An 18,639-nucleotide genomic window follows, 5' to 3' on the forward strand; every position below is an offset into this window, starting at 1 on the left:
ATTTTCCTTATAAATTAATATTTTACTAATAGAATATTTCCTTAAATAATGTTAATAATTTAAATTTCAACTTGTATAAAGGGCAATCGATCTCTTTCAATTATTATTTACATCATTGTCATCATTATTACAGCTCACCATTTATGTACTGCTGTGAAAAACTGTATTCATTCAGAGTTCTTTAGACTGTGGTTCACACGGTAGGTCTCTATACCGTAGTTAAGACTGTGATTCATACGGATAACATAAAAAGCGTCCATCCCAGCTGTTACTGTTTCATTAAAAACGATTATTTTAAACCTGCCATAATTTCGTTGAACAAGTTGACTAAGACATTTATTATAATGACAGATGCTACATAAAACTATTTAAAATAAACAAAAAAAAAAACATCAAATTGCAATATAATTAATAGAGATCCAATTTAGGAGTAAACCCTGTCGATTGCAGAAATAATTTTCAACGTCAGTTTGGAATTGGCAAAAATTTTGCGGCACATATATTATATATATAAAAAATACCTACTTGTGATACCAGTTATCTTTAGAATTCTTTAGGAACTATAAACTTTAGTAAGGCTTAACATTCTAAACAAAAATATTGCGAATAGTATCATGAAAATCAGTAATATTAAGATCCAACATTAACAATGGATGTTTTTTACAATATATTTATTTTACACTTTAATATTTTAAAATAAATATATGAAATCTTAAAGTATAAAATAAAACTAATAACAATACATATACAAAAGTCAAGTTGAATAATCTCTAATTGAAATAATATATTTTTTGCAATATCTTTAGTGACTTAATACTTAGTTGAAGTAGGTATAGACAAGTACTCTTAAAACAGATACGTCTCTCGAACAGACATCTCAACGATAATTTACATTACAGATTAACGTAAATACAGCCGAGGTGGCAGACGGTCATCAATCGGATCGGTGAAAAACGCGCAGACGCATGCGCGGGTAAAAACTTGTGCAGACGCGGATGTGGCAGTCGCTAAAAAAAGTTGCATCCATCAACTCCCGCGCAGTGCGCACCTTGCATTCGTCCGGTACACCCTACACGTACACCACACTGAGCTATGATGATGTAATACTGTTTTATACGAGTTGAATTGACGTTTATGTGTCAAATACGATCAATGAAGTCACGACAAAAATATACGCACTTATAGGAAGCTTACTGCAAAAAGGCATGTAATAATTGTTTCTGTCTAATCAAAAGAAAGTCTACAGTATTAAAAATAAAACATGTTTAAAATATTATAAAGATCTATAAGTTGTGTTACTAAAAATCGCAAATAAACATAATATTTTTTTTATTAAATTTACTTATATCTAAATATGTAGAGTAACTATAGAACAAAGTCGCTATTCGCAGGTGTTTGTTTCTCTGGTTTCTTCTAAATCACGCAGAGGATTCTGATTTGTGTTTTACTGCCATTTAGATGTTTTTTTAAGAAAGGTTTACGTATACAATAATATCTTAATTAAACTATTATACAAGTAGATAATTGCACGCTTGAGAATTCGCTACGTGTCGTTATTTTGTTTGAAAAAAAAAACATGAATCTAATTCCAGTAAATATATAATTAATGGTTTTTGAATAATATTTAATGTTTTTTTTTTATACCACTGAGGTGGCAAACAAGCATACGGCCCACCTGACGATAAGTGGTTACCGCAGCCTATGAACACATGTAATACCAGAGGTATTACACATGCGTTGCCGACCCTGAAGAAATCTCCTTACCCCCATGCTGTAGGCTCTTGGAAAAACCTCGGCAGGGAGCTCATTCCATAACCTGAGTGTTCGTAGGAAAAAAACATCTCTGAAACTGCGCTATACGTGACCATTGAGACTGTAGGACATGAGGATGAACTCCCTGTCGATGGCGAGCCGTACGATAGTAGAAAGTGGCTGTAGGCATCATATTGAACAATTCCTCTGAGCACAATCCGTTGTATAAAAGGTAGAACACGCAGAGTGAGACAAAATCTCTCCTACGACTTAAGGGTTCGATACCACTTGTAAGCCTGGGATCACCAACAATTCTCATAGCGCGACGTTGCAAGAAGTCGAAGGGTTCAAGCTGGTATTTAGGTGCTCCCGCCCAGATGTTGATTCCATTTATTTGATTATATACAAAATATATAATAAATACTGCAATAAATGTAAAATATAAAAATAATTATTTAACGATATTTTCATGTATGTACGTTTTTACCGTTAACAAAGTATTAATTTAATAAATACGTAAATATATTATCCTCGCGGGGTCAATCAGGGTGCATACAGGTGCAAAGAAGGTCTATTTATGTGCAAATATTATTCTAATAGAGTTTTCCGTGCTTTAAATAATGTAAATTGTAATATCATGTAGATATACCGGTGTCTTAGTGTTAAATAAAACAAAACGGAAACAATAAAATAGTAGAAAATATATGATAAAGAATTTAATTAAGATTGTACATCAGTAAAATCCTTATTAAGATTGCATATCTGTTGCATATTTGCATTTATCAGTCTAATATAATATTAATAGTGTTTACCAGAGGGAGAGCTTGTACAAAAGTCGTTTACTTGGGCACCTCTGTCCCATTCGTGTTTCTACCGTGGAGCAGTTGTGTTTGCATGGCTGTGTTTCGGTTGAAAGGCATGTGACAGTGAATTTACAGAAGAATAACACCTGAGTCCTCAGGAATGGCAACGCATGGGGGTATCATGGAGCAGTACCCTGGACATAACAATATACTCTGTTATGTCCAGGGTACTGCTCATGTCTATAGACGACGGTTATCACTTTCCATCAGGTGGGTCGTCAGCTTGTTTGCCATTCTAAGTTGCATAAAAAAACATTGTGAACTGATCTCTAATTGACAGCTGATATGAATTAATTTAAATATCTCACGAAAACTATATAAAAACATGATTTATCTCAAATTGTAAAAAAATAATCTAGAATTTATTAACAATCATCTAGTTTTTGATGAGCTCGACTCCTAATGATCGAGGGGTAAATGTATCTGGATGTCACATTACCATCATAATGGGGGGGGGGTATAATGGGCGAATATTTATTACCATTTGCGATATATACTAGCAATATTCTGTAGATTTGCTCACGCAGTAAAATAAAAAGCAAGCTGGTAATATAGTTAGAAAATCTTTGTAATATTCTTTCTACTTCTACTAATGACAAAAAGCTAACCACCCATCCGATGAGAAATAGAAACCATCGTCTATAATATCTACAACAATATAGACGCTCATTCTGTCCCACCCTCATTGCTCATGCGTTGCCATTTCTAAGCACAAAGGTCGTATTATGCCACTGGCCATTCTGTTCATCAGTTCGAAAGACAAAAACAACAGAAACGGGTAAGATGGCTATTAGATACAGTTCAATGAGAATTTGATAAATTATTGACAGTGTATGTAGGTGAGGTCTTTGCACTTCATTCTTTCTAAGCAATGAATAGGTCCTAGTGAGTTATAAGTAACTAGTAGTAATAATTACTAAATCACTGTAAGCACATAACTAAACAGACTTAAATAAATTTGCCAAATAAATTGACCATTGTCATTGTGATTATTTCTTGTAATTATTTATATTTATAATAAGTTTACTATTGTAATCTTTTGGAGGAAACAATAAAGAGTATCTATCTATCTATCTATTATATTCTATATTAACACACAGGATAGTGTTTATATTAATTCTAGATAAAGTTAGCGACAGTTAAGTAAACAATAAAACAATTATGCTCATTTCTTCTCGTCTATATCTTCATAGTTCATTTATTTTATTTTACAATTAACTTAAATAATATTATGAGTCACATCATTATTTTTATGATATCTATGATACAATATAATTACATTATAGTTTTTACTTGGATCATTAATAATTCCAGTAAGAACTATAATTTAACTTGTTTACGACGATTCCATTAGTTACCTATTATCATGTGATCTAAATATGTATAAGCAAAAAATAAAACGGGCTGTTAAACTAACAATATGTAACTACAAAACCGAATCCCAGATAAGGTTTAATAGTTCCTCATAAATTACTTTGTTTTTCTTCACAGGGTAACTCGAGTGTGCGATTATGTCTGCTTTTTGCTTATCCTTCATTCTTGTTTGATGACATAGAAAAGCAAATGTGTAACTAGATAAAATAACAGTCGTTTATACATTCCGTCTTCTTAGAAGCCTTGTTTCATTTGGAACTTTGAACATGCCTAACACCAACATGGGTGTGACACCATGGAGACTATTAGACATTATTGTTAAACAGAAAATGTCTTATACGGACTTTATAATTAACCGAATTAGAATACTTTATTCAACTACATAATGTGATATCAAATTTTACTTTTAAAGTAAATCCTGTTATTCTATTAACAAACGGATATGCTTCGATATTTGCAATGAAATATTTAACCTCTATTATTTAACAGTCATTACAAGATCATGTTAGACTTTTTCTTACCTTTTTTATCATTGCCAAGTGTCTTGTAAGACGCAAAAACAACAATATACAGCATATATGCGCGGGGCAGGATGTGGTACGTGAATATTTACGATGATACGTGCCCACATCGTCGAAAAGTAAGACACTGAATTATTTTGGTGCAATTGTTTTTAAACGATTTCCAAAAGGAATTCTCGAGTCATCAGTGTTTTTAATTGACTTCAAATGGAAGGAGGTTCTCAATACGGTTGTTTTTTTTTATATTTCTGTTACCTCGTAACTGCGTTAGGTGTGATTCAGATTTTTTTTTTATCTAAGGGATTTAAAGACGAGTCATATACTTAGAGATGGATCACATAGAAATTTTATCAGAATGGGTCAGTAGTTTAGTTTTTAATCAAAATAACTAGTTTTGCCATAATTAAAGTCTGTTTTGTGGAACACAATTTAATTATATTATTATGGCGAAGAAGGTTAAATAGAAAAACAGAAATATGAAACACATATTCTCTGTCAGACAAATTCGTTTGGAGTAGTATTTAACTAAGCTTAAGGTCAATTTGATATGCGGTGTTTCAGTAAAAATAATACGAAGAAGGAATAAACTAATGATTATTCTTTTTGCAATTTATGTTTACTTCCGTGTCGTTCTCATAATAATGTTGTGATGATTAAAGCCGCCATTTATTTGCCAAGCAAATACATTGTTTTGCACTCGAATTGCATTTTAATTCCATTCAGCCGTTGAAATACCAAATATCTAAGAACATTTTTATAAAACTTTAATAACACTAATATAGTTCCGAGGATGAATCGTAATCAATCAGACAAACACAAGTAGTCGCTACGCATTCACTCGGCTTGGCAACAAAAGAGAAAATTTTGTAAATAAAGTGGAACTCGGCTCACAGACGGCTTTTTCCACGATTCTCCCATTCGCAGAAGCTGTGGACAAAACATATCGCGTGACACTGACAACTCTACAGTTCGTCGCACACACGTGTTCGCAATAAAATTCTAATGAACAAGACAGTTGTTAAGTTTTCTTTTGTAACGATAATTGCCTTCTGTTTTATCTAATTTATACTTGATCTACTCAATATTCTAATTAGGTTCATTTACGAATATTATCACAAACATATGTACATGAAATTAGACCACGAAAGTATATCTATCTACATATCTACAAACACAAAATTGTATAGAAAATGCGACTTCAACAGTGAAAAATATACAAAGTCTATAAGAATGTAATCTTTCATATTCGAATAATTTCGATAAAATACGTAAATCGTGACGGAATTTATCGAAAATAATTCGATAAATTCCGTCACGATGGTCTAACTGACCTGCCCTTTCATACTCACCTATCATCACTCACTAGATCCCCGTCAGTGTATACCAATGGCGCCGGCGGGGTAACCATTTCATTATCGCGCATAAAAGAGTTTTCAATTTCACATTTATAATATTTGTTATAAAAATAAACGGTCTAGAAAATAAAACCCATCAAGTGTGAGTTGGACTCATGGAGGGAGGGGGAGGGAAGTTTCATAGATTAAATAATGTATTGCATAAAAATTAAGAAATATAGTTTTTTTTTATACGACTTAGAATGGTAAACAAGCTGACGGCCCACCTGATGGAAAGTGGTAACCATCGCCTATAGACATAAGCAGTACCATGGACATAACAGAGTATACTGTTTTGCCCATGATACCCCCCATGCGTTGCCATTCTTGAGGACTCAGGCATTATTCCTCTGTACCCTGTAAATTCACGCCATATCCCATCCATCAAAACGAAACACAGCCATGCAAACACAACTGCTTCACGGTAGATACACGAATGGAACAAAGGTGCCCAAGCAAACGACTTTTGTACTAAGTTTCCCTCTGGTATTTACATTGATCCTTCATTTTGGACTTGTATAAGTGCGAAGTGTTGCTTATTCCAAACCAATGACTATTCACAAAAAGGAATTTAAATAACTCATGCTGTAACTCCTCAACATTCCAGGAATTTTTGGTTATTTCATATTCTGATTAAAATCAAAAACATAATTATATTCATATCTACAAAAGAAATCAGTAGAAAAAACTAGGTAGACGATAAATAGGCCACACAATCTGGTCATAACAGGCCAAACTAAATATTTAGTTCGAGGTAACACATTGAACCATGTCATTATTTTACCCATAAATTATCAAAACAATGGTTTTGTTTTTATTTATTGGATCGCATAATCTATTTCTTCATTTTCGTTATTTATTACCTCCTAAATCGGTGCTGGGGGCTATAATTTGGGAACATTACTGAGTTATGTTCACAAAAACTGGATGTTTTACATAATTATCACGTTAGTTATTAGGATGTGACAGACTTTCCAGGGTTCCGTGGTGTACCTTAACATATAAACTGAGAGGTGAAGATAAGAAATAAGTATCAATCATCTATATAAATTACCTAAATACTATTCATTAGTAAATGCATCACTTTAGAATGGCTGGATCGATATAGATTTAGCAACCTAGTATTCAAATTAATTGCGTATATATATATATATATATATATATATATATATATATATATATATATATATATATATATATATATATATATATATATATGCTGGTTACATCAAAATCGAAAAAACCCGGTTTTATTAAAATTTTCAAATTTATTGAATTTGTGTAAAATTTTCAAATTTCCAACATAAATAATTAATTACATAGATTTCATACCAACACTTTTTATTCCAACTGACGCGGCGGGCCTGATTGAGTGTTAAAATTTAAATTAAATGCAAATAAGATTGTAAAAAAAATATTCTATATAAGATGTAAATAAATAATGATGAAATACATATAATAATACTTAATCTCATGCCAATAGATAAAAATATAATTGAGTATATATACAATTGACTGTAAACTAAAATTTAGCAGTTATAACAGAGAAACAGTATTCATTATAATATCATAATAATATTAATAATCATAATTATAAAATATTACCCAGTAAGAGAATGAGATCTCTTGAGACTTAACTGACACACTCGTTGGTAATTCGTCATTTCCTTTACCTCTATGAATAATTATTTTATATATTTTTCTTCTATAACAATTGATGTAAGCAAGTAAACATAAAAATTACGTATTTTATTATTTTCGTTAATCACTCCTGCCGAACCATAATCTTTGACTAGATCGTAAATTATGTTTATGACGAATCAAGACAAAAAATAGGTTGCGTTCTGTACTGTTTCTGGCAGTCCAGACATGAGTCATGTCGAATACTCAGACATACACACTTAATTGACAAATACACAATTCTAGACATCGATGTCGTCGGGACTTATTAAATCTGAAGATGAACTTACACAAACATAGATTCACATAGTCTAGAAAAAAGCATGAATCCGTAGAACTGGCATGGATACAACAAGAAAGAGACTCTATATAGAGTCAACTACATACCTCTGTATTCACATTTCGTGCCATCTATCTATGTATCTATGCTGAAATCTAACAGTACAATACAAAATGCAAATAACATTGGGCCTTAATCCTCAAAAATGACGTGTTTGACAGTTACCATGATCGTTACATGACACATTGCATAAATTATGTCACATCATATAGGATGAGTGAGGAAGGTCAAGTATGTGACATTGTATGATAAAGGGAATGGGTCATAAGCTGTGTGACATCATCTGTATAAATCAGGAATGAAAATAAAACATTATATTATAATAACTGTAATTTTTAACGAAAATTTCTTTCGAATCTTCCTTTTATATACATTATTTTTCATTATATTTATATATGTAAATTATGTTATTATTTTACGTTATTACAATTATATTAAGTTTATTAGGTATACGTATACATATGTTATTTAACATTATCAATCCTAATAATGAAGTACCGCGTTCGTGATTCACTGGTCAAGCTACCGTTTGGCCGATAGACAATGTTACTAGTATTAAATTTGCCTTTTGTATACTTTATATACACTTTGATTTGACCAATGAAATTATTTAAATAAATATTTTTCCTTATGAAATATCTAAAAAGTTTGTTATATCGTAGCTTTTAAGAAAAAATACTAGTTATATAAGAATTTTTACAATATATACGACATCCTGAGATAATAACAGCGCCCATAGGTATTTTCTATCCTTAATATATGTCTGAAGATGGGTGCATTATATAGCAGAGTCCAAAAATCATGAAATTCATGAGGAATAATTTACAGATGGCCCGAAATTAGTATTACGATATTCAGGTTTCATACCTCTATACACCGTGTAGTTCTGGCATAGAATAGGCTACCTCTTCCTTTCCCGTGGGTGTCATAGGAGGCAATTAAAGGAACTTAATAACCGAGGGTTGAGCAGCAGCGTTCCTCTTTAAATATCTCCAAAGCCTAACTGCGGTTGCCAACTCGCCTGCCAAGTGTGGTAAATACTAGCAAAACTACCCTTTTGAGGGAACCTATGTTCAACAGTGGACAGTTAACAGCTGATATGATAATGATGGCCTCTATGCGACCCTTACTACTTTTCATAAGGTAGCTTTTTTTTAATGCAAATCAGAATAGCAAACAAACTACCACCTGATGGAAAATGGCAATCGTTGCCTATAGACATGAACAGTACCGTAGACAACAGATTTTATTGTGTCGCCCATGAGGGATCCTTATGCGTTGCTATTTAAAGAAATTTTTACATTAATAACATTAAAAAAATAAGATATACCAACATCGTGAAAATTGAAATGACGATTTGTAATTTGTATTGTGTGAAGATGATGCGCAAACACAGCATGTTAGCACAATGTTTGTGAAGTCCGCGTCTAGACGTCGATGACGTGTAGATATGGGAAAGGTCACATGCGCTACCTTTTACATTTTAACCCATCCACTGGTGTCAAAAGTAGTTCTACGTATTTATTATTAATTACTGAAATATTTACCTACATAATAGAAACAGAATGTTAAAAATATGTACATTATATTTCACGAAAAAACCAGCAGTATACAAAACGACCCATTAACGTTCCACTGCTGGGCTCGAGTAATCCCAATAAGACAATGGCTACTATTTAGTTAGTTTAGTATTCAAACTTACCAGATGGCTTTTCATAAAGTTACTTTCTTCAGACTCCCCTATATATATAACATAAGAGTATAGAATCATCATCATTATGTCAGTCGTTAACTGTCCACTGATGAATATAGGCCTCCTCTATAAGGGTTGGAGGAGGGAGGGAAGGGGGAAAATGTCAGTATTTGCCACGCAAGTTGGTAACCAAAGTTAGGTTTTTGGTGATGTGATGTTTTAAGAGGGACGCTGCTGCCCATTATTATTTATATATTATTATTGGTCGAGGAATAGGCAGGACTCTATAATCCTTCACATTAATTAAAAATAATAATCAAATTCAGTTCGGAATAGTCAATGATATCGAGTAACATACACCCAGGAAAATGACATCCAATTAAGAATCTCCTTTTTTTTTTAATTTTTGCTATGTAAATTAAAAGACGATTTATTATACTTCAAAAGAGCAAATACCAAAAACTTTGAATTAAAATTTCTTACTAATTTTCCAATAATAGAACATTCGCTAGGCTTAGTAGGTTTGTCTGTTACTTCTACATTATTCAAATATACATATGTACCTAATGTACGTTCAATGTATTTCGTGAAATGTAAGCACGAAATACATTGATTTAAGAGGGACGCTGCTGTCCATCCCTCGACCATTAAGTGTCCTTAGTCGCCTCTTACGACACGCTGCAAGGAAGGGGTGACCCATTCTATGCCGGGGCCATTGCTAGCAATATACCCAACTAGGTTGACCTCCTCGCAGTTCTCCATGGGAACTATCATGGTTAATTCCTGATGAATTCATCATGATGGGCTAACTGGCCTGTTTTCATTCTCTATCACCTTTCACTGGTGCTCCGCCAGCGTATCCCATTAGCGCAGGCGGGGTTATCATACCATTTTCACCCATCAAAAAAAAAGTACGGGAACTGTTAATACCTATTAGGGATTTTTGTTATTTCATGGAAATTTTATTACAAACATGAGAATATTAATAGAAAAACACTTTATATTATTACAACTGTTTTTGTAATAATCCTTAGTAATATTATAAATATAAAAGTGACTGTTTGTTTATTTGTTACCTTATAATATCTTAATTACTCAACCAGTCACTATGAAATTTGGTATACACTTACTACTATTATGTATTTACTAAGTGTATATATTTATGTATATAATTAAGTGTATACCAAATTACTTACTAATATAATTTGGTATACACTTATTACTTATTACTATATGAGATGGAAAAGGATGTAGTTTACTTCTTTTCCTGCTCAGTAAACACAGCCCAGTTACGCGGGGAGGAGAGTGATTGTAAGTAATGGAGACTGAGAATCCCATTGCTAGCATTATACCCAAACAGGTCGAGCTCCTCGCGGTTCCCCCTGAAAACTATCGTGGTTAATTCCTGATGAATTCATCATGATAGGCTAACTGGCCTGTTTTCATTCTCATCGATCACCCTTCACTGGTGTTCCACCAGCGTATCCCGTTAGCGCAGGCGGGGTTACCATTCCATTTGCACCCATCAAAAAAAAAGAACCCAGTTACGCGGAGGAAGTCACGGGTAAAAGCCAGTATCAAATAACTACAACATAATGCTTAGACACTAGTGCATGTTACAGTCGAAAAAAACTATAATTCTACATATATATAAAATATTGTTTGTGGATATTACAAGCGAGTAAACAAGTCGCATACAATGTTTGTCAAGACATCGTCTAGACTAGATGACGCAACGACCGTGTGCGCAGTCTATAGGTTGGTACCTGGTATATACTTGTAGAACCTATGTTTACGGGTATTCCCAATGACTTTCCTGATGACTGATGAACTAGCAACTTTAATTATATATAATCTATATTCGAGGATGAAAAATAAGCAGGGTGAAGTGGTAATAGGCTGGTCACATAGATCGAAGAACCAATGAGGAAGGAAGTATAGGTAAACGCAGTGATAAGACGGCCCCTTACTAGATAGAGCTATGTTCTCAAATGCATTCTACGGAGTCACTGGATGTAGATGATTTGGAACCGTTCCTTATGGCAGTCTATGGGGAGTCTATGTTCAGCAATGGACAGATAACAGTTGACATGATAATATGATGATGAATCTATGTAGGTAATATATAAACTAAAATCGAAATCATTAGTATGCTTTGAAGGGTGTGTTTCTTTATACCATAAAAGTGGCAAACAAACATATAGCCCGTTTGATGATAAACGGTCACTGCAGCTTATGGATGCCTGCAACAATAGTGCCCTAACAAAACCTTTTCCCAAAAAAAATATAAATATCTACAAATAAATTTAAACTCTGTTTAGTTAATTAATTTAACAAGTGAACGTGTTGTTATGGAAGTCTCAATGTTTTTTAATAATTATTTGTCGTTTTTGACCCCTTCTTTGTATGAGTAAAATCTTCATTTTTACGAATAGAATGCTCCTGTAAAGGTTGGTAATATTTAAAATTTTACCCTATTTACCTATTCCCTAATTTTATTCCAAATAATAATTAATTTGTGTCATTGCCCTGTCTCGTATTTTGAATAAATAGATGGCACAAGGTTTTAAGATATTTTTAACCAATTGCCGAAGTTAGTTATGTTTCTCGGATAGTTAGGTCGACCAGCACGCGGTTGTCCTTGGAAACCATTTCTGATTTCCTCTGGGAACCAATCAAGATATGTTAACACTTATTAGTGTCCTGCCAGCGTATAACAGTACATAATTATCATCATTTAAAAACTATTTCTCGAAACATTAAGATGTATATGTTATCGAAGCATGGCTGCGACGTATAGTTAAAAAACGTAATGATTTTTTAATTAATGAGGGTCATCATATTTATCTTAACTGTGGAAGATAATGACATTGAACATGATTCTTGTCTGAGATGCTGCAACCACTTCATTTTCATCTCATTAGAAATAACATATATCACGTAGCAAATGTACTAAATCAATCACTACTAATCAGTAGTAGTTTTACTTATTGAACGTAATCGAATCATACGATAAATTTCTTAGATTCCACCTGGACTTAAAATCATGACCTTATTTATTCAATTGTATATAATGATGCATTATCATCATCATCATAACAGCCTTTAACTGTCCACTGCTGAACATAAGCCTCCACTTTAGGAGGTTTTGCCAGTAGTTGCCACGCTTGGCAGGCGGATTGGCAACCTCAATTAGGCTTTAGAAATGTTTTAAGAGGGATGCTGCTGGCCATCATTCGCCCATCCTTAGTCGCTTCTTACGACTCTTATGGAAAAAGAAGGGGTGGCCTATTCTATGCCAGGACCATACAACCAAATATAATTACACAATAATGAATAAATAAATTTAATTCATTGATTAACACATTCTGATTATCTTTATCATAGTTTTCATTCATAAATAAACACTTAACACAAAGAGATTATCATATATCATTAAAGAAGTTTCTTGAATTACTTAGTATTCTTGGTAGTAAAATAACACGTAATACCTGTACGCCAGGATAAAAAGTCGTTCTTGTTTTCACAACATTAGATAGGAACTGTTTACAAAAAATAAATATAAATTACTCATGGAAATTAAACATGTTACCCACTGATTACTTGCTACCTATCCACTTCTATCTGTTCTCCTTTAACCAAAGGTTGTCTGTAAGAGATTGCCCTAACGATAAGACTGCCTTTTGTACCTTTATGTATATTTATATTTCAATCTTTATTTATGTTACTTTATTTCACTTGAAATATTTATATTTTTATATTTTTGTTTCTGGTGCAATAAGGAATTAAATAAATAAATACCTAAGACAGATACGAATACATAGAGTAAGAAGATTTTAAAATCATAGATAATATAATATTAACACGCGCTATCTAGGAATATAAACACGCAAAAATCAATCTTCTCAATGAAATTGTACTGGGCATACATGAGAATAACACCTAACAATTGCAGAAACGATTAATATCGGTTTAGAAATAGCAAACACATTCGTGTGTTCTTGCGTTCTTGTTTTCCATGTTCTCGTATAATACACGAACCTAAAACAGAATTTCATATTCAATTGGTAAAGTTATTAGTTAAGTAAAGGTATTTTATAATTGTTTTATGGATAAGAGTAAATAATGTTATAAATAATAAAAATATAAATTAATATTTATATTTTTAGGTAAAACTAATTATAGTTTTTTGCATACCATTGTATAATTATTTCTTACACAATTTTAATTTCTGGTCATTTTGCCAGTTTTTCTAATAAGGAAATGCTAAGTAAAACCCTGCATCAATGCAGAAATTCTTCTATGTTTATACAGACAAGTCAAGTCGATACATCATTATCGTATCAATTACTTTTAATTGGTTACATCTACATGCAACCAATCGCCTATAGCCACATTCAATATAATTACATATTCATACAGATAATCCACAGTATAATATCTTAGACATAGAAAATTGCAATTAAAGAATATTTACTTTATTTTAATATTACTAGCTATTAATAAATATTATATATTATAATAGTATATTTTATATACTGATTCTCGCGACTCCGCCCACATAAAACACTACATAAAATATACTATGTAGCACATAGTTAGGATTTTATCATGGAAATTTCATTTAAATCCATTATTTTAATCCATAAGCAGTTGTGTTTGCATGGCTGTGTTACGGTTTGAAGGGTGGGATATGACGTGAATTTACAGGGTACAGAAGAATAACACCTGAGTCCTCAGGAATGGCAATGCATGGGGGGTATCATGGGCGAAACAGTATACTCTGTTATGTCCACGGTACTGCTCATGTCTATAGGCGACGGTTACCACTTTCCATCAGGTGGGCAGTCAGATTGTTTGCCATTCTAAGTTGTATAAAAAAAATTAAGTACTTTTTATCTGAAAGAGTAACAAACATACATCCATTATTACAAACTTTCGCATTTATTACAATATATAAAAAATTATAAAAATATAAACGAAAAAAGGTATAGAAAATTACAATCAAAGAATATCTTTACACTATAACTACTATTTTGATTGATTTAAAAAATAAGTAAAGCTTTAACAGTACTTTTTATATTACACAAATGTTTTATACATTTTGAAACAGCTGGCGACCTATCTCATGGAAAAAAGTGACCAGAGTATAGAAAATAGAGTAGATATCACAGAGTACAATGTGAGCCTAAACATTGCAATTTTAAAGAATTGTGTTCTGTATCCATATTGCACCTTTTAGTCCAAAACAGCTTTGCAAATACAGCTGCTTCAAAGCAGAAACATCAGTGAGACAGGGTTCAAACGACTTTTGTATTAAATCTCCCTTTTGTAATTAATATAATAAAACTATAACTAAACGATACCTGTATGCAGTATAAGTCAAAACAATATTTTTGGAATATTTGTGTCTGTCTTTATGTCTATCTGTACCTATGTCTGTCTATATGTTTGTTCCGGTATCACACAAAAACTAGTTCACCAAGTTGAAAGCGGTTTTCACAGATATATTACTGAAGGTCAAACTTAAAATTTAATAAGTATAAATTTTATCTTGATACATCATCGGTGTAGAGTTTTGTGTGATGCCGAAACAAACATATAGAGAGACAGACAAAATTTCTAAAAAGAATTGTCTAGACATCCATTGTTCTTATTTAAAAAAATACTTGAGGGATATACATTTTTTTTTTTATATTTCCCATGTACAGATATCGTTTAGTTACCATTTTATAATATTATTAAGAAGCATTTATTGTTTTCAAATATTTTTAAACTGTGTGTAACTGTAAATATATAGTATAAAAGAATATCAATCGACTAATGCACACGGATGTTGAAAACATAACCGGTGCGCCCACAACGATCTAAAATCATCACTAAACATAAAGATGTCATACACCAAATGTGAAATCTAGTTCAATCGTGCAATTTGCAAACTGGAGGCACGCTTGCATTGTGTATATTCAGAAATAGCCGACGCCGCGAGGTAAACATGTGCTGTAAAGTTGTCGATTCGACCAAATTCTTGGCATCGCATTACCGCCCGCATATTTCAACGATATAAGTCTTGTTGAGGAATTTGTTAATGGACTGTATTGAGCAGTAATAGTGGTAATAGTTAATGGTGAACGGACACAGAGCCGACCTCGACTAGGTTAGGGGAAACTTGAATATTATACTTATAAAGTAAATTTATTTAATTACTACCAATCCGGTCCGGCTTCGCACCGATTGATAGACTTTTTGAAAATAATATATATTATTTTCAAAAAGTCTATCAATCGGTGCGAATATAGGCTATATAGCCTATATTATTCTCTGAAAGAATTTTTTTAATCGATTAAATTGTTTTTGATTTTATCAATTGGAAACAAACAAATAATAAATCTTTCCTCTTTATACTATTAGATTATAGATATTTCCCGCTGTTATAGTCGTTATATAAGTAATATTCTAAATATTATATGTACTCATTATAGTATCGGGATGCGAAGAGAGCTTACATCAGGTTGATAATAAAAAGACTACGGGCTAATAAGAATAGATTGACAATTTATATGTTAAAATAATGAATTATTTGTAATATTTTGGATCAATGTTTTTATTCTACAATAGACTAACATGTAATGTCACTGTCTCAAGCCAGAGATAGTAGAAACCATGGAAGCAAACAAACTAAACAGTAAGTTCTTCCATCATCGGTTGACCACACTATGCTAGATCATCAAATGCTTTTCAATTATTTCTTTTACAATAATTGTAGATTAGCATTATCTTAAATTGTTACAAATTTAAAATAATTATCTAGGATGCATTTACTTTATCTATTTAGGGCAACAGTTGTATGTAAGTACCTTTATACATATTTTATAGTGTGCAAAAAATATTTGGCCGTGAAGTCCCGGCATAGAATAGGCCACCTCTTTCTTTCACGTGGATGTCGTGAGAGGTGACCACGGGAACTTAATAGTCGAGGCATGAGCCGCAGTGTTCTTCTTAAAACGTCACCATAGCCTAACTGCCGTTGCCAACCCGCCTGCCAAACGTGATGCCAGTAGGCAAAACCACCTTTATGGGGAAAGCCCATGTTTAGTGGACAGTTAACGGCTGATACCATCATAAAAAAATATATCGTTATGACGGACCGACGAATAAAGTCACTCTACAAAAATTCCTTTGTACTATTTTGGTACGGAACCCTAAAACAGCTAAAATTATAACCACAAAGGCGCCTATCGTCAGACTGCAAAAGCAAGGATTCGTTACGCAACTTCTAAACCCATAGAGAACTCATGCGAGCGCAGTAAATCCTACAGATTACCTTCACACTCTATGTAATCCACCGTGGTCTAGAATATTCATTAGCATTATACTGACACCCACACTATAAAATATTTGTATGGGTACATGCGTTTCCTTGTTTACTGCTTGGGTTTATAAATATTTCTACGCTTACGTAGGCATTAGTGTCTTTAGTGACATCTTTCATAATTTGTCTTGTGCTACTGTTAAATTTATCATACAGTTCGTAACTGTTATTCGACCCATAAATAAATCTGCGAATATTATTCTGCGTTAGACGCTTTTAAAATTTATCATACTACGACACGATATCGTACGATTCATAGTGACGGTATAATAAGAGAACAAAATATATGCAATTGTACGGAGATGCTTACGATATTGTGGATTAAAACGGCATGACGATACCGTGGGCGTACACGGCAATTTAAGTGTCTTCATAAAATTTGCACACATTTCACTTCACTATGATATAGTAACGACAAAATTCTACGATATCGTGTCGTACTACGGCAAGTTATAAAAGCGTCCATTCGATAGATACGTCGCCAACGTTTGATTTAGAGGGAACACAAATAATATAACACTATACTAGTAACGTAGGGAAAGGAATTGTTAGTAATGAAGATCTAAGACCCCCATTATTAGCAATATATCCTATAAGGTCAATCTCCATGCACTTCCCCCTATAAATCATCATGGTTATTTATTTTTGAATTCATCACATTGGCCTGTTTCAATCCTCATTTATCATCCTTCACTGGTGCTTCGCCAGTGCATACCGATAGCGCAAGCAGGTTTATTTTTAATGCGTGATAATGGAATGGTAAACCTGAACGATGGTTTCCAGGGAGAACTGCGTGGAGGTCGACCTGATAGGATATATTGCTATTTATGGAGTTGTTAGATCCTCATTCCTAACAATCTCTTCCCTCCGCGCAGGCGGAGTTAACATTCCATTAGAAAACATTCGATTTAGCAGATTTTGAAATGGAGAAAGACATAATAATAATAGGATAGTTAACAGTCGGGTTAATAATTAGACATTATTTCTACGCTAGTAGTCATTTTGCGGCTAAATGGTTTATATATACCTATAGTTATCTAACTTTTTCTATATTTTAAAAAAAATAATGATAATAGTCTATAGGCTGTAAGGACTGTTTACCATCAGACGGGCTGTAGGTATGCTTGTTGGCACCTTTATAATTAAAAAATAAAATAAAAATAAACACTACACAAGCACATATTAATGGTAGAATTGTAATTAGTGATAAAAAATTCATGGGAATGAGACTAAGTAATATTAATATAATATAATATAATATTACAATTACAATAATTTTTACAAATGCAAAATACGTATCTTCACAAAATTATGAACTGCTTTTTCTATTTTTTTTTATAGCTTGCTTGCTTGCTTATAAAATGGCTCCAAATGAAATGAATTGAAATGAAATGAAATTAATTAGTAGTAATTAGTAGTACATAATAGATGGTGTGGTTATTTATGTTATATAGATCTCACTTGTAGTCTTTACAGACATGCAAATACATATTTGAATTAATCTATTATTATTCTTTACACAATTCAATTACATTTACATATTATACATTTATTATTATTATAAAAAGTAATGAAATCATTTTTATAAAACTGTCATATAATATCATTATCATCAATTCAGCCATTATCCGTGCACTGCTGGTCATAAGC

The 18,639-nt window shown here is 32.5% G+C and overlaps 1 protein-coding gene across 1 annotated transcript in view; it reads left to right on the forward strand.

The window, feature by feature from the left end:
* The first annotated feature begins 995 nt into the window (after positions 1–995).
* The window catches only part of LOC113521852 (follistatin-A-like), a 63,759-nt gene continuing 46,115 nt past the window's right edge, over positions 996–18,639 (forward strand). Inside the window, 1 exon segment of the mRNA XM_026907508.3 lies at positions 996–1,100. Coding sequence (XP_026763309.2) covers positions 996–1,100 — 105 coding nt within the window.

The sequence above is a fragment of the Galleria mellonella genome, unplaced genomic scaffold, assembly GCF_026898425.1.
Source record: "Galleria mellonella isolate WM207_F2 unplaced genomic scaffold, CSIRO_AGI_GalMel_v1 utg63, whole genome shotgun sequence".
Classification (NCBI taxonomy): Eukaryota; Metazoa; Arthropoda; class Insecta; order Lepidoptera; family Pyralidae; genus Galleria; species Galleria mellonella.